This window comes from Calliphora vicina, chromosome 4 (genome assembly GCF_958450345.1).
Source record: "Calliphora vicina chromosome 4, idCalVici1.1, whole genome shotgun sequence".
Classification (NCBI taxonomy): domain Eukaryota; kingdom Metazoa; phylum Arthropoda; class Insecta; order Diptera; family Calliphoridae; genus Calliphora; species Calliphora vicina.
Genome location: NC_088783.1, coordinates 39,344,485 through 39,365,716, shown reverse-complemented (window position 1 = coordinate 39,365,716; position 21,232 = coordinate 39,344,485). Strand labels below are relative to the sequence as shown.

Sequence of the window (21,232 nt, the reverse complement as noted above, 5' to 3'; positions counted from 1 at the left end):
ATTTATTTATTTATTTATTTATTTATTTATTTATTTATTTATTTATTTATTTATTTATTTATTTATTTATTTATTTATTTATTTATTTATTTATTTATTTATTTATTTATTTATTTATTTATTTATTTATTTATTTATTTATTTATTTATTTATTTATTTATTTATTTATTTATTTATTTATTTATTTATTTATTTATTTATTTATTTATTTATTTATTTATTTATTTATTTATTTATTTATTTATTTATTTATTTATTTATTTATTTATTTATTTATTTATTTATTTATTTATTTATTTATTTATTTATTTATTTATTTATTTATTTATTTATTTATTTATTTATTTATTTATTTATTTATTTATTTATTTATTTATTTATTTATTATTTTTATAGTGACGATATACTGATATACTCGCATAAAAAAATTATATTAATTGCAAATAAGTATATCGTTACGAAAAACGATATCCGGAGATTAAGAAAATGGGGCTTTGAATTTGAACCAAATTTGTAATCCAAAAAACAATAATTAAATTTTTGAATTAAATCCTTATGATAGCAATTGCTTTTGGGGGGATAACTTGTTCCAAAAAAGTTTTTGGTTTCATGGCCAACTTATTTCGACATAAATATTTGGCGAATACCTAGTCGTCATTTTGGCTTTATTATCAGCCCAATTATGAATAAAAAATTCCGCGGGAGTTTGTTCCCCAGTAGTTTTTTCTCATTGAAATTGAATAGAAAAAATGAGAAAAGGAAAAAAACACCCGCGGAATTTTTATTCATAATTGAGCTGTATGGCTTTATATTACTGAATTGTGATAATAAATGAAATGAATAGTATAATTTGTAATTAAAAAATAAGGCACCACATCATTTTATGTTTTTGTCCTTAGTTCCCGAGATATTTTTAACAGAGGCACATATATTTTTTGTCTGTAGTTCTTGAGATATGGTTCTCTACGCTCTATTGCAAGGTTTTTATTTATTTTCCTTTGCGGTAATTAACTATATTTGTTCCAAAAATAATCGATTAACAGTTTCTTTCATATTCGAAACTGTTTTATTAAATTTATTTTTCGAATAACTGGAAAAACGGGTTTCAATAAGTTTTTTGACTACTTATTTGTCCAATTTGGGTCACTATAAATGATCTAATACATATTTAAGGGCACTGCTACATGATCAATATATATAGTGATATCTTGATTGCTATCTGGATTTCAGAATATTAGGTTATTTTGCGATCCATTATTTCTGCATGCTACATGTTCAATAAATATCGCGATACTGGATCGCGGTCAATATATATTGAACGTGTAGCAGTGTCCTAAAACTAAATTATTATTAAAAAATTATGGATGGGGTAAAGTAGTATCCATTTTCTGGCATCACTATTAATAAGTGCACAGGTACAAAAAGAAAATCAAAACTCCATTTCGCTGCTATAGTAACCTCAAACCACTCACTGATTTCATTCTTCATATTTTTTTGTATTACTATAAAAACAAAAACAATTGCAATTACAAAAATAAAAAAAAACAAGAGAAGCTTTGTTCAAAATTTTGTTTTTCGGTGGGGGGCAAAGTGTGTGTGGTTAATGTTTGTAAGCATGTGAATGTGTGTGAGTAAATGTTTAAAAATAAACAATAACAATTGTGTTGTTGTAGAGAACAGTTTTTGTTTTTAGTAACGACAACAACAATAACGTGGGGTTAAAGGCATTGAAAATAAACAAATCGTATTTTATTTATTTGCAACTTTATTTCATATAAATTTCATTTATTTTTTATACAAAAAACACAGTTTTTAATCGAAAATTGATCTCATTGAGCTGGAATTAAAAACTGCGTAGAATATGGATTAAACTAAAAGGAAAGCGAAGCAAAAACTAAATTTTACAATAAAAATACTATTGCAAAGAAAACGTTTTGTTATTGCCCATAAAATGACAACAAATTCCAATAATAGCACAGACTTGTATTTGAGACCTTTACCATATTTGGATACCAAATGGGTGCGTGCCGATCTAATAGCCAGTCTACGAAACCCCGAAGATGCCGCCATATTGTGGAATAATCTAATACAGGACTGTGAATTAGTTTCATCTGCCACCGGGGCTGTACTGAATGCAGCTGGTAATTTGTCTTACTTGGGAGATGATGGCAAACACTATTGCGGTGTGCAAAAACTACAATGTTCTTGTTGTCCCAACGACTATTGTGGTCCCTTGTCGGCCTGTAATTGTAGTGCTTGCCATACTTTGGATTCGGATGCGACAATTAAAAAAATCACCACTGCAGCTCAGGCTGCGGCCGTGGCAGCCCAACGTATTGCCAGCGATGCCATCTTTGAGTCTTGGCTATGGGGTCAAACACCCAATAATTCAGCTAAAGTTGAGTGTCAAAAAACCTTACTCAATGAATTGCATGAGATTTCTTTGCAAGCTGCTGGCAATTGTATGTCTTCAATACATTTGCGCCAGCAATTGTTTATCTATGAACGGTATTTCGTGTCTCTGGCCAGATGCAAACAACAACATCAGCAACAACAACAGCAGCAGCAACAAGCCCAAATGCAACAACAACAAACCTTAGACATACCCCTACTACAGCCACCCTCTAACTCGAATAATCCATTTTTAAATCCAATCGATAAAAATATGAATAAATTTCAAGATGACAGTCGCTTATCCGGCCGAGAACGTTTTGCCAAATATGCTCAACAGTCATCGCAGGAATTACGTTCGCCTGTGCGTGATAGTGAACGTGCCACCTTGGGTTTGGCTAGAGTTTGTACACGGGCTGCTTTGAATTTTTCATTTTTCTTTTTGCGTCGTGCTTGGCGTTCTGGCGAGGATACGGAAATGTGCAGTGAATTGTTGTGTGAGGCATTGGAATCTTTGCAGGATCTACCGGAAGCTTTGCTATTCGATACATCTCAGGTAAGAAACTATAAATTATTATATTCAACAAAAAAAAAAACTTCCTGAAAAAAGTTCCCAAATAAAATATATTTTTCAAGTCATCAGACCATTTCAAATTTGTTTAACAAATTTGAGATAAATATTCAAAATTAAAAAGCTTATGTTTACATAAATATTCAATGTGTATGTATTACCATTACTTACAGGTTTCACCTCTTTGGATCGAAGTTTTGGAACGTTCAATTAAATTTCTACGTCAAGTAGCCTTGGGCGATCCCATGGGAACTCGCTGTACAGCGCCCAAAGAAGATCGTCACACTGCCCTATGCCTATTACTCGAGCTAGGTGCTCAAAAGGGCAGTTTAGCCGCCACCCTAGAAGCTGTTGTCCTACTTCTAACGCTTTGGGATAAAGATAAAGCTACCGATGACAACCGTGATGTGCCGCAAAATGCTGGAGCTCCTTTGGTGCCCATACTTAAACGTTACGAAGCCATTGGGAACTATGGTCTAACAACAAATACGGCTCCGGACATTTTACCATCCAGTGCTACCGAATGTTTTTTACGTTTTCTTACGTTACCCGAACAAGAGACGGCAAATGTAGACTTGAAACAAGCAGCTGTTGTTATCATATCCCACTTGGATCGTTTGGCCAAGCCACATATGCCTACAGGACATTCCATACAAATGCCAACAAACTTTGCCATGAATATCAACAATAAGACTTCAAATGGATCGTGTGGCAAAGCCACCTCGCTGCCCAATCAAAATTCTCAAGAAAGTGTTACCACCTCTAATAATAACAATAATTTGTCGGCCAGCAGCACTCCCCAGCTACATGAGCAGCGTATATATGCCTTGGGCTGGCTGTCATTGAATCCAAATCAATACGGTTTCACTGCAGAACCAGCAGTTGGTATACCCCCACCGGGTGTTAACAATATATGTTCGCAGTATTCGGCTCCTGTTTTGAATTTCTATTTTCAAGTTCAGCAGGTGGTCATATCCGAGGAATATGTGCTATTTTTAACTCAAGATGGTAAAATGTATACATGGCGCATTTCAAAGCCGGAAACAGAGCCCATGTTAATTGAGGAATTGGCAGAAACACATATTATATCGGTGGCAGCGCATTGCGAGGGTCGTCATTACTTGGCTGTGGACAGTATGGGTAAGTCATTTGTGTAAACCTCAAAAATAATTATTTTATAAGTCACACAATAATTTTCTAATTTTGTAGGTAATGCTTATTCCTGGGGTAATGGTGTAGGCGGTCGTTTGGGTCATGGTGATACTCTGCCTAGAGAACATCCTACCAAAATCAACACCTTAGAGAGATCGGTTAAATCGATTCATGTAGGTTGCACTTATAGTGCAGCCATTACCTATAACGGCACTTTGTTTAGCTGGGGGCGTGGCACTTATGGACGTTTGGGTCACGGCAATTCCGATGATAAACTACTACCCACTCAGGTGGCTGCTTTAGCTGAGCATAAAATAGTTGATGTTGCTTTGGGCAGTGGAGATGCCCATACTTTGGCTGTTACCGCTGCAGGTTTGGTTTATGCTTGGGGTGATGGAGATTTTGGTAAACTAGGAAATGGTTCATGCAATGGCTCTCAGTTGCCACAACTTATTGAGACTTTACCCCGGGTACAGCGTGTATTTGCAGGATCTCAATTCTCGGTGGCCTTAACGTGTGAGGGAAAACTCTATTCCTGGGGTAAAGCTAGCGGCGGACGTTTGGGCCACAATCAACTCGACAAACAAGTACAATGCTTGAGTACTCCAAAACTTATTAACAATTTACAATCAAAAATCATCATAGATGTGGCCATAGGCGTTTCTCATTGCTTAGCATTAAGTTCGAGTGGTGAAGTATTTGGTTGGGGACGCAATGACTACCAACAAATATGTCCCTCATCGATATGCCGAGATCCTTTAGTCAAACAACCCATATTGGCTACTCATCCCTCGGTATATGCTTTTGGCATTGCATGTGGCGCCGCCCAAAGTATCATCTGGAGTCAAACATCTATACAGGGTATACCTTCTCGTATACCTTTCGTCATAGATCTAAGTGAACATACGTTTCGTTTACTGGATCAATTGTTGGGTATGGTGTGTGGCCAAGATTCCAATAATCGCCAAACACCCAACCAAGAAGCTGAATGTGTGGCAGTGGCTTGTTTGAATCTATTAAGGCTTCAGCTACATGCTTTAATAGCTAATGGTGTTACTCCAAAATCAGTGGGTCTGTCAGAAGGTTCTCGTCTTTTGGTGAGTTTGAAAACCAGAATCTTAAGTTTGGCTGGCGGAGCAAATGTCTTAAAAACCATGCAAGAAGCTGCCCAATGGGCTTTACAAGTAGGCTGGAGTGTTTTATTGCCTACTGCTTCGGAACGAGCACAAACTTTAACCTCCCTTCTGCCCTCAGAACCTGGTATATCTACTGCAGGTCATCGGTTTATGACTGATTTATTGGTGGGTTCCTTAATGGCCGAAGGAGGTTTGGAAACAGCTTTAAAACAAGCCATACGTTTGGAATCCAATGATTGTGCCGACAATGGCCACAATCTGCCCCTGCTACATCTTATTAAGCAATTATTGCGCAACAATTCAGCCCTGACTCAAGCCAAACTAACACAACTTCTCTTGAGCACCGGCATTGTTAAACCTGAGGAAGAGAATCCTTCGCTCTCATCTTTATCCATTTTACATTCACAAGAACACTCAAGTCCGAGTTTAGATCTGTTACATCGTTTTCAACGTCTTCTATTCTCCCATATACATCAGAGTCCTAAAACAGAAGATCTTATTGGTGCTGAACTTTTGCTAAGCAAATATCTACAAAGTGCTGTTAGTCTCTGTATACATTCCCTACAAAAAGCCCATGAAATTGCTTTGCAAGGCAAAGAAGGTGTGGCTGATATTCTAATGACTGATATTTCCGATACTCTACTCTATGAATTGCTAGTTGGCCTTATAATACTGAAACGGGATAGAGCTAATTTAATGCCTGCATTCGATTGGTCCCATCACTTTGTACCCCTGCTACATGCTTTGGACAATTTGAATCGTCTTATATGTGATAGTGATATACAAGACTCCGATGATTTGGGCTGGCCAGGCATTATATGTCGCGGTAATCTTAAAAATACCACTTCCACCACACAGCCCGAAGAGTTGTTGTTAATAAGGAAACATGATTTTGAAAATCAAATATTGGATGGCGGTAAATGGATCATTATAAATGGTTATGTCTGTGATCTTAATGACTATCAGTAAGTATTTGTTTAAATTTCAAAATTGGCTTTTGCTATAAAATTCATATTTTGTTAGAAATGAAGTGGCATCGCTAAATGAATTTCTCGAGGACAGCATTGGCAAGGATCTCTCCTCGGAATTAAATAACTCAACTTATCGCTCGTGTTTAGAATTTATATTAAATCATCATAAAGTGGGACGCTATGCTCCCAATATAAGTGAAGAAAAGGTTAAATAAATCGAAATTGCATTAATAAAATAAATATTAAATATATTTCTTTTGCAGCCTCATTTGCAACAAAGTAAAGTTCTTACCCACTTCAATTCCGAAAGGTCTTTAGCCTACTTATTAGGTCTAGTGGCCAATACGCTGCAAATTGGTCCACCGGCCCAGCCAGCCGAGTTACAATGTAAAACCATCATAAAATCAAGTATCTTAAGAGGTGGCCTACAAGTTTTACAACCCAGTAATCCATTTGATGAGGAAAAAGGTGAGGCACGCAGTAGTGCTAGTACGGCTGGCAGTACACCTACAGAGCCACCGGTTCATGCTATAGCCACTGTGGGTGTAATGCAAACATCGGCCAATAACATACAACAACGCATTGAGACCTTAGTATCTGGTCTATCAGATGGCCGTTTAACGGATCCCTTAGTCGTCACTTGGATGACTATATCCGAACGTTTTTGCAAGGATAACAATTTAATATGGCATCAGGAATTTCCACCAGAACACCCGGTACAAGAGTTAGAACGTCTTCTAACCGCTGTTCTCATCAGGCATCAAAGTTTAGGCGGTCTAATACTTTCAACCATTGAAAAAGAATTGACTGGCGTAACAGCTGCTAATTCGATTTATAAGTTGCCAAAGCAAATTGCGGAAATAATACGTTTGATTTATCAAACTAAATGGTCGGTGGTACGTATAAGGCAGCAGCTAAATCGTAGTTATAAGGAGGTATGTGCTCCCATGTTGGAACGTTTACGTTTCCTGCTGTATGAAATAAGGCCGGCTGTGAGCCTAGAACAAGAGGGTTTAAGAAAACTGTCGATACTCCACAAATTGCCGCGCTTTAAACAAATTGTACGCAAAATCATAGCGGAAATGCGTGTGGCTAAGAAGCAATTGGTGTGCGCAAAGCCGGAGGATATTTTAAATGTAACAATACAGAGTCAAAATGTAGCACAAAAGTTGCAATCACAATCACAAGTAAGTTGTTAACAAAATTAAAGCTTGAATTTCAAATTATTCTAGGACAAATTCAAGCAAGATTTTTTACAATTTCAGGAATCTCTTTTGGAAGCCAGTTTATCTGTTAGCATTGATAAAAACTCTACATTAGCTACCGATGCTTCGCTTATGCCGATTGCAACAGTTCAAATTCCATCACCTCTTACCAATCATCCATCTAATGAAAATCTTCTAGATGGCAGTGATAACAATCTTATATTATCTGAACGAAAAACCTCAAACGAAGAAATCAAATTTCAAGCAAGTGATCTTGATTTCGATGATAAAAAACCAGAACAAGAACCCCGACTTAGTAACGATGTTATACGTAAACTTTGTGAGAAATGGTATTTTTCTGGTGACTTAAATACTCAATTAATGAATGAAATTGTCGAATTTGTAATGCAAGAAATCTGTGATGTTGAGACGGTACGTCGAGCCATGTACTGTCAAGTGCAACGCTATCAAATACGTCGCCAAGGCTTGGAAATGTTCCACACCATTTTGCAGGTGAATGGTCTTATGGATGCGGTAAAATACAATATGTTGAGTGGTTATTTAGGTTTACACCTGAAGGGTTATAAGCATACTACCACAAATATATTGGATGATGTTGGCTCCATAACAGCTTTCCAGAAAGCGAATTTAATCTTGGCTCAGGCTCGTATTTTAGAATGGGCCGTACAAGAATTGCAAAGACTGGTTAATCAAGAACAAATACATTTAAAATCGAAACACATTAACGCTGGCAAGGATAATACCAATTTGGGTACTTATGTGTTTTTGAAAAAATTACCCAGAGCCAGATTTCTTTTAAGTATATTTGGTATATTGGCTAAGGATATAGGAGCTAATGAACTTAGTTTACTTGTCAATTCGGGAACATTGGGTACAGTATTGGGCTTACTAAGCCAAACGGGAGGCGATGTGCCAGCTGTTAAAAACACCTATGAATTGTCCACAGTTTATGAGGATACAATTCTTAAGCAAAAATCCAATAAAGCAAATTTAACTGGACCAGAATTGGCAAAACTAATGAAAATTGGTACAAGAATTGTTAGAGGAGCCGATTGGAAGTGGGGTGATCAAGATGGTAATCCACCGGGAGAAGGAAGAATCATAAGTGAAGTGGGTGAAGATGGGTAGGCAAAGAAAATATATATTAAATATAATTGCTAGATTGTAAGTTTATTTTTTATTATGATAGTTGGGTGCGTGTTGAGTGGTACACCGGTGCCACAAACTCTTACCGCATGGGCAAGGAGAATCAATACGATTTACGTTTAGCTGACAGTGCTTTAAATATTGTTTCTCCCGATTCAGAGACTGAAAAAGATGAAATTGCCACAGATTCTTCATTGAATGGTGAATCTCATCCTACAAAATTACTACGTTATGCCTGTACGAAACTGTTGCAAATCGTATCGGTGGGTATTGGTTTACATTCCGAAAAAATGGACAAGAATGCTGTACGTGGCATATCGTCCATGTTTCGAGCTATTCTAAATCCAGACTCTACTTTGGCCAATATTTGCGGTTTGGATAATTGGACAACTTTGGGTTTCCTTAAGGCGATTGCGGGTAGGTGGAGAAAAATTTTAAGTTTTTGAATATTTTTTATTTTTATTCATTTTAAAATTTTCTCTTATAGAAAAATTCGAAATACGAATTTGTATTTTTCAATACAAAAATTCGAATTTCGAGTTTGATTTGAATTTCGAGTTTGATTCGAATTTGTGTTTTTTTTATAGAAAAATTAGAATTTTTCTATAGAAAAACAAAATTCGAAATTCGAAAAACACAAATTCGTGTTTTTCTATAGAAAAATTCGAATTTCGAATTTGTGTTTTTCTATAGAAAAATTCGAATTTTTCTATAAAAAAAACACAAATTCGAATCAAACTCGAATTTTGTATAGAAAGATTCGAATTTCGAATTTGTGATTTTTTATAAAAAATTCGAATTTCGAATTTGTGTTTTTTTATAAAAAATTCGAGTTTCGAATTTGTGTTTTTTTTATAAAAAATTCGAGTTTCGAATTTGTGTTTTTCTATAGTAAAATTCGAATTTGAGTTTTTCTATAGAAAAATTCGAATTTCGAAATATGAAAAACATAGAAATTGGAAATTCGTATTTTTCTATAGAAAAACAGAAATTCGAACAGAAAATTCGAATTTCTATGTTTTTCTCTGTAATAAATTTAATTTTGTTGTTTTTCTCTGAAAATTTTTGAATTTCGAATATTTGTTTTTCTCTGGAAAAATTCCAACTTGAAATATCATGTTGCAAATTTAGATTGCTTATTTTTCAATCAAAATATTTTGTTCATCTAAATTTCTCCCAAATTGTTCATAAATTATTCCCGGAAACATTTAAACAAAACTGTGTATAAATTTTCAGGAGAATCTTCAATATTATCCAAGTATTTAACATCACGCATTTGGATTGATTTCTACATAAACTTGTTAGAACAGCCCACAGTTCGTGAACAAGATGTTTTTCGTAAAATTCATTGCTTGCGTTTACTCCAAATAGTCCTGATTCATTGGATCGATGAAGGCGATCTGCCACAAATGACCTCTCTAGTACGACAAATATTCTCTACTTTGGGTAAAATAACACTATATTGCCCCAATGATTCGTCGTTGTTGCAAACTACAACTGAAAACAAACCACGGATACTTTTGACCGCCTCTCACTCGGGCACCGTAGCCGAAGAGATTATAACATTGCTGAGAAAATTACACACTCTACCCATATGGAATTCGGCAATCAATTCGTTTCTTTCACAAAAACTTTGTGTGGCAGCGGAATTATTTGGGGAAGATGGTTTGGATTTGCAGCATTTGGAAAACGAGTATATATTTGTAATGGGAGTTTTAACAACCATTGGTGGCTGTGATATACGGCCAAGAGTGGGTTTACAGGTTTGCCATGAAGGCACTACAGCTACTATATATGGATTTACCACAAAGGGAAAATGCCTCTTGAGCACGGACAATCAATCGTTAAATGGGGAATGCAGAAAGATCTCCTTAAGTGCCGCTTTGGAGAGTGCAGATTATTCGGTATTTAGTTTATCACGTTTGCCCATGAATGAAATGTTGCTGAATTCCTGGTCGGTGTTATTATACGGTCCTGGAGAACGCAAGGAATCTGTGCCGAATATTATAGACATAAGTTTACTACGTTCACAGCAAATACAGTTGTCGGTTTTGAACTCCAATTGTGTCCTCTACAGACATCAGACTTCATTGAGAAAGATATTAAAACAAAGATCACCGGGTATGTGCTCGTATTCATCGGAAGAAAGCGTTTCGGAGGAAGAACAGGCTCAAAAATCAGCCAGCAATGTTGAACAACATAGTCAACATGATGTGAATAATGAAGAACCCTGTAATAGTTCCTTTGTTGGTGCTAACGACACTGAATTACTTATACAAAGCATACTCATACGGGCCACTCAACCATCTCCAGTCAAAGCCTGCTACACTTATAGTGAATTGGCTACCGCCGCTCTTAATTGTTCCCAGGTTTTAGCATCACAAGTACACTCAGAACTTAATGAACTGACCTCCTCCACATCACGTTTAGGTGGTCTGATGCCAACTATGCAACCCACCATGATACATGGTACCCCCATCTACAATATGGGTGTTTATGATGAAGCTACTGGCACCTCAAATCCCTCCAATCCCACAAATTTAGAATTAAAAGAAGCTGACACCTCTATCAATACTTCGGCATCATTAATATCGCAAATCATGGAAATGGGCTTTAGTAAAAAATCTGTGGAATTGGCCGTAAAACAACTTACCATCTATCCCATGACACCAACACCCGAGCAAATAGTTCAGTGGATATTAGAACATCCCGATATTTGTAATAATACTATCGATCCGGTTGACTATAACGATCCCATTGAGATAATGGGTCATTCGTCATCCGATGCTTCTTTGCCCCAACAGCAAAAGTTAACTTCCTTGCAAGATCCAGAATGTGACATCGATAATGAAAGTGTTGACACCAGTTCCGATACTGTGGAGGGTTCTTCGATACAAGACCAACCTTTTAAATACGAGAGTAGACTAGATTTTGAAACCGCCGATCAGTATGCCATGTACGTAAGAGGTCTCGTGTGCCCAGGCATGATTGTACGTTGTTGTCGCAATTTTGAGGAGCTAAAAAGGGGAGATATTGGCACTGTGTTAAAAGTGGATACGGAGGGTCTAAATGATCTAAACGTGCAAGTTGATTGGCAATTACATGGCACCACTTATTGGGTCTGTTTTGTGCACATAGAACTTCTGGAAAAGCCCGTAGAAAAAACATCTTCTTCAACGGCTATGAATTTGGAAAGACAGTCATCGCAAATTGTCATTGGTTCTCAGGTGCGCATGAGAGCTGCACCACGCTATAAATGGGGAAATGTAATGCGAGGCAGTGTGGGAACCGTCACCGCTGTATGTGGCAAAAATGTTAGTGTTGATTTTCCTCAACATCCAGGCTGGAAGGGTTCGGTTAATGATATAGAAACGGTGGGAACATCGGTTCAGGGCAGTACTCTTTTGGGATTCAATAGTCTTTCAGCACCAGCAACTTCGGATCTTATTGAAGATTGGTCGCGTTGCATACGTTCTTTGAGCGTGTCTTCAAATGAAGTGACTGCTAAACATTTACTTGATCGTAGTCCCAACTGCTGGCAAAGTTCTTCTAGCACCCAGGGTAAACATTGGATACGTTTGGAAATGCATGAAAATGTCTTAGTACACAGTCTTTCCATCACTGTTAGTCCCTCGGACCATTCGCACATGCCTTCGTTGGTGGTAACACGCGTAGGAGATAGTATTGGCAATTTGAAAGAATATTCCTGGATATCGATTAAAAATACAGACACTACAGTGGCTCTTATGACTGATGTAAGACAATATTATCCTTGGATTGAGATAGTTATAAAACAATGTCGTAATAATGGCATACAATGTAAAGTTCATTCTTTGAATATAATTGGTAGACGCAAACAAACTGATTTGGATTTAATGCTTATGAATGCTTCGTTCTTGGCTTGTGAATATGATAGCTTGTCTGATTCGAATCAAAACCTTTCCTTATCATCTTATGCTGATCCGAAATTATCTTTAAGTGATCCGCCTTGCACCGTAATGGTATGGGGTTTAAATGACAAAGAACAATTGGGCGGCTTAAAGGGTTCCAAGGTAAAAGTGCCCACTTTCTCACAAACCATAAGTCGTTTGAGGCCTATACATATAGCCGGTGGCTCTAAATCTCTATTTATAGTTTCACAAGATGGTAAAGTTTATGCTTGTGGAGAGGGAACTAATGGTAGATTGGGTTTGGGTACTAGTGCTAACATTTCGGTACCACGTCAAATTCCAGTCTTACATCAATATGTTGTCAAGAAGGTGGCCGTTCATTCGGGTGGCAAACATGCTTTGGCCCTTACTCTAGATGGAAAAGTGTTTTCTTGGGGCGAAGGAGAGGATGGCAAACTGGGCCACGGTAATCGTCTGACTATGGACAAACCCAAAATGATTGAATCTCTAAGATCTAAGAAGATACGAGACATTGCTTGTGGCTCTTCTCATAGTGCTGCAATAACATCAGCCGGTGAACTGTATACTTGGGGCTTAGGGGAATACGGCCGTTTGGGACATGGCGATAATGCTACCCAATTGAAACCTAAACTTGTGGCTGGCTTAAGTGGTAAACGCGTTATACAAGTAGCCTGTGGAAGTCGAGATGCACAAACGTTGGCTTTAACTGAAGATGGTGCAGTGTACTCCTGGGGTGATGGTGATTTTGGTAAATTAGGTAGAGGTGGTTCAGAAGGTTCATCGGTGCCTCACGAAATCGAACGTTTAACCGGTATTGGTGTCATACAAATTGAGTGCGGTGCCCAATTTAGTCTGGCCTTAACGCGCACAGGCGAAGTGTGGACTTGGGGAAAGGGAGACTACTACCGTTTGGGTCATGGCAGTGACCAGCACGTGCGTAAACCACAACCCATACAAGGTCTACGAGGACGAAAAGTTATACATGTAGCCGTAGGAGCTTTACACTGTTTGGCTGTAACAGATACCGGTCAGGTTTATGCCTGGGGTGATAACGATCATGGCCAGCAGGGTTCCGGCAATACTGTGGTCAATAAAAAACCTGCTCTAGTCATTGGTTTGGACTCGGTTTTCGTAAATCGTGTAGCCTGTGGCAGTTCTCATTCTATTGCTTGGGGCTTGCCACAGTCACCGTCGGAGGATGAAAAGAAAGGCCCTGTACCATTTGCTACCACCAAGGATCCTTTGGGTGGCACCAGTTTGGGAATATATGATGCTGAACCAGTTACTACCACAACATCATCATCCATTAGTTCGGCCACCAACAATTCCGTAAAAGTCAGTTTGAGTGAAACTTTGTTGAATCTTGAAACAAACGGTGCTCGCCAGACCGCTTTGAACTATGTACTCAATGCCATGAGTATTTTGCAGGCCCGCCAACTAATTGTGGCCGCCTTAACCAGCCACAGTAAGGTTAACTTGAACGAACGGGTAAGCAGTGATATCGAACACGATTATGGCACATTCAGAGAGAATTCTGGACATAACAATAATGCCCAACAGCAAATTAACAACAATGCGAATGATATTATAGCACAGGGAGGAGGAGAAGCTTTGGCGGATGCCACTGATCCAGCAGTACACGAACCCTCACCCGAGGCCGATATTCAACCAGCACCAGCGGGACCTTTAAGTGCTTTCCAGAGTTTGACAGGTTCCCTATCACTTTCGGCTTCTTTGTCCAGTGCCGCACCCCACAAACACTCGAAAATGTCGGCTAGTGCCATGTCAGTGATGGCGGCCACCATGACCAATCAGGAGGAAATGATAAATGAGACTTCTTTAACCGGCTTAGATGATTTTACTTCCCTGCTGGGTGAATCAGAGGCTAAAAGTTTGGTAGAATTATTGAAACTAAGTGTGGCTGGTAGAACAGGACCTTCGAGTACTTCACAGACAATAGCGGAGACATTAATAGCTTTGGGTTCCAACAGTCCTTCCATAGGATCTATGCTATTGGAAACCTGTATAACCGAATTGGAAGATCTGTGCACTTCACGCCATAGTTTGGGAAAAGTTCCCAAGCCGGTAATGCAAGAGAGCAGCCATCCTTATGTTGATAATGTGAACACCAACGGTCATGTTAAAATACCGGGAGCTGAGGCCTTACGTTTGGAATTTGATTCGAATTGCTCTACCGAAAAACGCAATGACCCCTTGGTTATAATGGATGGTTCGGGACGTATAATTGCTATGAGATCAGGACGAGAATTTGCCCACTGGGCCTCAGAGATACGCATACCAGGAGATGGAATGCGTTGGAAATTCACTTCCGACAGCTCGGTAAATGGTTGGGGTTGGCGTTTTTGGGTTCATGCCATAATGCCGGCTTCTTTGATGAACGAACGGGGCTCCGATAGAGCTGTGCTCTCACAGCCATCTATGCCATTGGTGATGGCTTTGTTAGATGAGCGTTTGAGTCCCAACAACAGCAGCGTGTTATTGCGCTTAGCAGCTGCCTTAGCATCCTGTGCTCAATTGAATTCTTTAACCACTGCACAACGTATATGGTCTTTAAAACGTTTACATGCAGTATTACTCTCGAAATATGCGCCCAAACCCTTAGATGCATCTCTGAACCCCATACTTATGCCTTTGATACCGGAACTTTTGCGTCAATACGAATATGAAGAACCTCAAGTGAGAGGCGGCATACACCTCATGCACTCCGATTACTTTAAAACCTTGGCAGCTTTAGCATGTGACATGCAATTGGACTCGGTGTTACCGCCATCTGATGTCCATAAATGGGCTTGGTTTAAGAGATATTGTATTGCTGTACGAGTGGCTCAGTCATTGATTAAAAGAAACGATTTGCCCAAGGCATTTTGTATGGAAGTACGCAAGAAATTTGCCGAAATGATGCCCCAACCACAAATACATACACCGCAAGCTGGTGGCTCAATGATGAACTCTACCACATCGATAGGATCCTCAACAAGTACAGCTAGTAATCCTACACCCTCTCCACAACCTTGTCTACCCGGCTGTTCTTCTTCCTCGAATATAGTAAATACTTTAACACCCAGCACTAGCAGTTTGATACAGTACATTGACACGGTGATGACATTGTCTTTGCACGAAAATATGGCTTCATGTGGTGCAGGTCCTTGTGCCTCAAATGCAGCTGCAGAAACTATACAGTTTATGCATGAGGATCATAATCTCTTTAAAGGCGATCACGACAGCCAGCTTTTGCAATGGCTCAATAGACGCCCAGATGATTGGGCTTTGTCGTGGGGAGGTGCAAGTACCATCTATGGCTGGGGTCATAATCATCGTGGCCAATTGGGAGGTTTAGAAGGAAGTCGCATTAAAACTCCCACACCTTGTGAAGCTCTAAGTTTACTGAGGCCCGTACAATTGGCCGGAGGAGAACAGACATTATTTGCTGTTACACCTGATGGAAAACTCTTTGCCACTGGCTATGGTTGCGGTGGTCGTTTGGGTGTGGGAGGTACTGATTCATGGGCTGTGCCTACACTGGTTGCTTCTTTGCAACATGTGTTTGTCAAAAAGGTGGCGGTAAATTCGGGTGGTAAACACTGCTTGGCTTTGACCACCGACGGCGAAGTGTATTCATGGGGTGAAGGAGAAGATGGTAAATTGGGACACGGCAATCGTATGAGTTATGACCGCCCTAAACTGATAGATGATCTAACCGGCATAGGTATAGTAGATATTGCCTGTGGCAGTGCTCATTCAGCTGCAATAACTTCTTCGGGTCACGTCTTGACCTGGGGCAAAGGTAGATATGGCCGTTTGGGTCATGGCGATTCGGAAGATCAACTGAGACCAAAATTAGTTGAAGCCTTACTGGGTTACCGAGCCATAGATATAGCCTGTGGTTCTGGCGATGCTCAGACATTGTGTATAACGGATGACGATAACGTTTGGAGTTGGGGTGATGGTGATTATGGCAAGCTAGGCCGTGGTGGCTCTGATGGTTGCAAAGTTCCTGTGAAAATCGAAAGTTTATCCGGTTTGGGTGTAATTAAAGTGGAATGCGGTTCGCAGTTTTCGGTGGCCCTAACAAAATCTGGAGCAGTCTACACCTGGGGCAAAGGCGATTTTCATCGTTTGGGCCATGGTACCGTGGATCATGTGAGACGTCCCAAAAAAGTCGCTGCATTACAAGGTAAAAAAGTTGTTTCTATAGCTACCGGGTCGTTGCATTGTGTAGCCTGTACGGATAGTGGTGAAGTGTTTACTTGGGGTGATAATGATGAAGGCCAGCTGGGAGATGGCACAGTAAGTGCCATACAAAGACCCAGATTGGTACAGGCCTTGACGGGCAAGCATATTGTAAAGGTTACTTGTGGCTCGGCTCATACCTTGGCTCTGTCAACATCACAGCTGTCGGAGAGAGTCAGACCACCACCCAATCCCCCGCTGGAATATGATTTGGTAAGGGATCTACCACCTGAAGCTCTGCATGCCCGATTAGTATTATTGCATCACTTTTCGGAGTTGTTGTGCCCTTGTTTGGCCATGTTACCCATAGCAGGTAAGCATATCGTTTAAAATTAGTTGTAGGCATTTTTGTATTTTATATATTTTTGTTTCTAAAGGTGATCTCAGTTTGGGTGCCCTAAAAGATGTATTGGTTTACACCATCAAAGAGGCCGCCTTCCGCAAAGTCATACAAACCACTATGGTGAGAGATAAACAACATGGTCCCGTCATTGAATTAAATCGCATACAGGTAAAACGTTCACGCAATAAATCGGTCAATGGTTTGGCGGGTGTAGATGGCATGAAAAGTGTTTTTGGTCAAATGGTGCAAAAGTTACCGCTACTAACACAAGAGGCTTTATCCTTGCCACATCGTGTTTGGAAAGTGAAATTTGTGGGTGAATCTGTGGATGATTGTGGTGGCGGCTATAGTGAGTCCATAGCGGAAATGTGTGATGAATTACAAAATGGCAGTGTGCCGCTGCTAATAGCCACACCCAATGGCCGTGGAGAGGCTGGAGCTAATCGCGATTGTTTCCTATTGGATCCCACTCTTACATCGGTTTTACAAATGAATATGTTCCGTTTTCTGGGCGTACTAATGGGTATTGCGGTTAGGACCGGATCACCTTTAAGTTTAAAGTGAGTGTGAGAAAAAAAATATTGTACGATTTTCTAAATTATTACGAATTGCATTTTTATACAGTCTTGCCGAACCCGTTTGGCGTCAATTGGCCGGTGAACAGTTACGTCCTTCGGATTTAACCGAAGTCGATCGTGATTACGTGGCCGGCTTGCTGTGCATACGCAACATGGACGATGATCCCAAGGTATTCAATACCTTAGAACTGCCCTTCACTACTTCCTCTGCCAAAGGCCATGAAGTGCCACTCTCAACACGCTACACACGCATAACACCACAAAATCGCCAGGAATATGTGCGTTTAGCTTTAAATTTCCGTTTACATGAATTCGATGAACAAGTTAAAGCCGTACGCGATGGCATGTCCAAAGTAATACCCGTCCCTCTACTATCATTATTCTCTGCCGCCGAACTGCAAGCCATGGTCTGTGGTTCACCCGATATACCATTGGGTCTCCTTAAATCCGTAGCAACCTATAAGGGTTTCGATCCCAATTCTGCTATTGTGCAATGGTTTTGGGAAGTTATGGAAGAGTTTTCTAATCAGGTAAGGAGATGGAGGGGATGCTCTGTAAAAGGATGTTTCCTTAGTTTCTCTAGATCAATTTGTATTCTTAAAGACTTTATTTACTTTTTGTGAATTGAATCAAATACGAATTGAGGTAGAAAAATGGGAAAGTATTAAAATATATTAAATTTGTTTTTGTATCTTTTTTTAGGAACGTTCACTTTTCTTACGTTTCGTTTGGGGTCGCACTCGCCTGCCACGCACAATTGCTGATTTTCGAGGCAGAGACTTTGTTTTACAAGTTTTAGAAAAAAATCCGCCCGATCACTTTTTACCCGAAAGCTATACCTGTTTCTTTTTATTAAAGATGCCAAGATACTCCTGTAAAGTAAGTATTTTTTTATATATGTATATTCCGAACAAAGAATTCTTAATTAAATTTTCAAAATCAAATTCAATATATCCTCCATTAAACAATTCAATGTATTCAATTTGTTTGTACTCTAAACGCATTGAATGAATTCCTTTAAGAATTCATTCTCTCCTTATGGAATCATTCACGTTTTCTTTAATTCAAATCCATTACAAAATACTTAATAAAATTGTATGAATGAGTAAAATTTTCTTTAATTCAAGGCTATGCAAGTAGGCTTAAGTAAATTTTTTCAATTCATTCTGTAAATGATTAAAAACAAATTAAACGAAGAAAAAATATTTTAATTCAATTTGTATTAGATTTGAATTAACAAAAATTAAATCATTCAAAGACTGAATTTATTCTGTTATGAATTATTTCTATTACGAATTAGTTCAACCATGAATGAATTCTATTTAAATAAAAGCATTTTAATGAAGCTAAAGTATATTTATTATTTATGAAATGAATGGTTGACATTGATTTTGGATCGTTATATGTAGCGCAGTCGATAGAGCCATGACCATCTGCCATCTGTGAAACTGATACATCAATATATGGGGTATAGTCAGTCCTGCAGAAAATCTGCCCACAAATGGCTGAGATATATTTCGAAATATTTTTCAAATTTTTTTTTTTTTTTTTAATTTTTCACCAAAAAATTTTGTTCATCAAAAAATTATAGTTTTCACCAAAAATTGTTTTCATACAAATTTTTATTCATCACACTTTTTTTCTCCAAAAAAAAAAAAAAATTTTCAACGAATTTTGTTCATCAAAAAATTAAATTTTTTACCAAAAATTATTTTCATAAAAATTTTTATTCACCAAAATTTTTGTACCGAAAATTTTTTTCAGAAGTAGTTTAAAAAATTTTTTTTTTTATTTTTTTCCTAAAAATATTTAATATAGGGTATAAAGATTCGACACAGCCGAATAGAGCAATCTCACTTGTTTTAACACATTTTTTTTAGTTTGAAGAAACATTTAAAAAAAATATTTTTTTCGTTAAAGTTTCGTTAGTTTTTTTAAAAATTATTTATTAACCCTAAAAAATAAATTGTTAAACATGTTTTTATTTTCTTGTTGTCTTGCAGGCCGTTTTAATGGAGAAATTAAAATATGCCATACATTTTTGCAAAAGCATTGATACTGATGAATATGCCCGTGTTGCTATGGGCGATCCCACCGAAGCAACCGGCAGCGAAGATAATAGTGACTTAGAATCAGTAGCATCAAATGAAGTTTAAAAATGATGATCAAAACAAACAAAAATCGAACAAACAAATTATTATTATACCAAATAAACAAAATAAAATTTAGTATTAAATATAAGATTTTAAACAAACCCTACAATAACAATAAATAATAATAACAAGTAGTGGACAAAAAAAAAACAACACTTTTTGGCCGTTAAGGAAACGCCAATACTGTTTAAATACACACAAAAACAACAAACAAATGTTTTTGCAACAAAACACAAAATTGGTAATTAATTTCAATACTTTTATAATATTCTATAATAATTCTAATAAAATTTAATATTTTGCTTTTTGTTTTTAGCACTTTAAAAGAATAATGAATTTTTGGTTTTTTATATAAATTATGGCCTTGTCTAACAACCAACCTCTTTTGATGGCAGCAGCAAAAGGTTTGATTTTAGCTTTGAAATTGTATTTTTCTCTGTATTTCTTTAATTCATATTTATTATTATTTTTTTTATAAATTAAAAGTATTTATTTCTATTATCTATAGCTTAGTATTATTACATACTTTATTACATATTTATTTAAACAAATTATAATGAAATTAATGTAAACATTGTCTTCTTATACTATATAGAATCTATTTATGAAGTTTCCTTTTAATGCTAAACATTTAATTTAATTAAAACAAAACTATATTTGAAGATTTTTTGTAATTTTGTTTTCTCAATATAGAAACTACAATCTTAGGTTTTATTAATTTGTTTTTTCATTAGTTTCTTGATATACATATATTATATACATAGCTGTATTAGTTTAGTAATATTATTAATAATTTTATGATTTTTTTTTATATAAATTAAACAAATTTTTGTTACAGTTACTTTTTTTATACATATTACAAATATCAATTGTTTTTGAAGTATTTTGGGCAAATTGAATTATTACTCATGCAAACAAATAAATGTAAATTAATGAAATTATAACTTTTTTAAACTTATCAGCTGGTTTACCTGGTAATTCGTTTTGAAAGAAAACACTTTCATTTCAATTGTTAGATTTGAGTTGAGACTATCTTCCCTGCTCCGATCGAAGTGAAATTAAATCCGCATTTCACTTCTACAGAAAAAGTAAAACGAAAATTTCTTTCAAAGTGGAATTGATATTTCTTTGCAAAAAATATTTTATATTTCTGCAAAAAATATAAAAAACCATGTCAAAATAAAATCAGAAATACGGAATCTGAAGAACCTAAAACGAAATCGATAGGAATAAAAACTACGGAATTCATTCCCACGACAGCCGGTTCTACTCACCGGAATGACCCGACTTCACTCGGCCAAGAGCTGTCAACTCAGCAATCACTGCTGCTACAACAACAACAACGGAATTGAAACTATTCCGATCAAAATAGGCTACAGGTCTGATAGAATAGCTCTTCAAC

General features: G+C 37.3%; 1 protein-coding gene across 1 annotated transcript; it reads left to right on the top strand.

The window, feature by feature from the left end:
- The first annotated feature begins 1,809 nt into the window (after positions 1-1,809).
- On the top strand, positions 1,810-20,768 carry HERC2 (E3 ubiquitin-protein ligase HERC2). Its single transcript, XM_065508147.1, has 13 exons — positions 1,810-2,948; positions 3,137-4,103; positions 4,173-6,216; positions 6,275-6,428; positions 6,486-7,409; positions 7,488-8,572; positions 8,638-9,011; positions 9,831-17,069; positions 17,134-17,659; positions 17,724-18,207; positions 18,380-18,556; positions 19,681-20,071; positions 20,147-20,768. Exons 1-12 carry the CDS (start codon positions 1,953-1,955, stop codon positions 19,831-19,833), a joined length of 15,123 nt encoding a protein of 5,040 aa, XP_065364219.1. The 5' UTR covers positions 1,810-1,952; the 3' UTR covers positions 19,834-20,071; positions 20,147-20,768.
- Positions 20,769-21,232: the final 464 nt, after the last annotated feature.

Bases quoted from the DNA above. Each gene is read 5' to 3' on its own strand.
- HERC2 (XM_065508147.1), top strand. From the start codon at position 1,953: ATGACAACAAATTCCAATAATAGCACAGACTTGTATTTGAGACCTTTA. The intron at 9,012-9,830 runs GTAGGTGGAGAA...ATAAATTTTCAG, and splicing joins TTTCCTTAAGGCGATTGCGG to GAGAATCTTCAATATTATCC. The intron at 18,557-19,680 runs GTAAGTATTTTT...GTTGTCTTGCAG, and splicing joins TGCCAAGATACTCCTGTAAA to GCCGTTTTAATGGAGAAATT.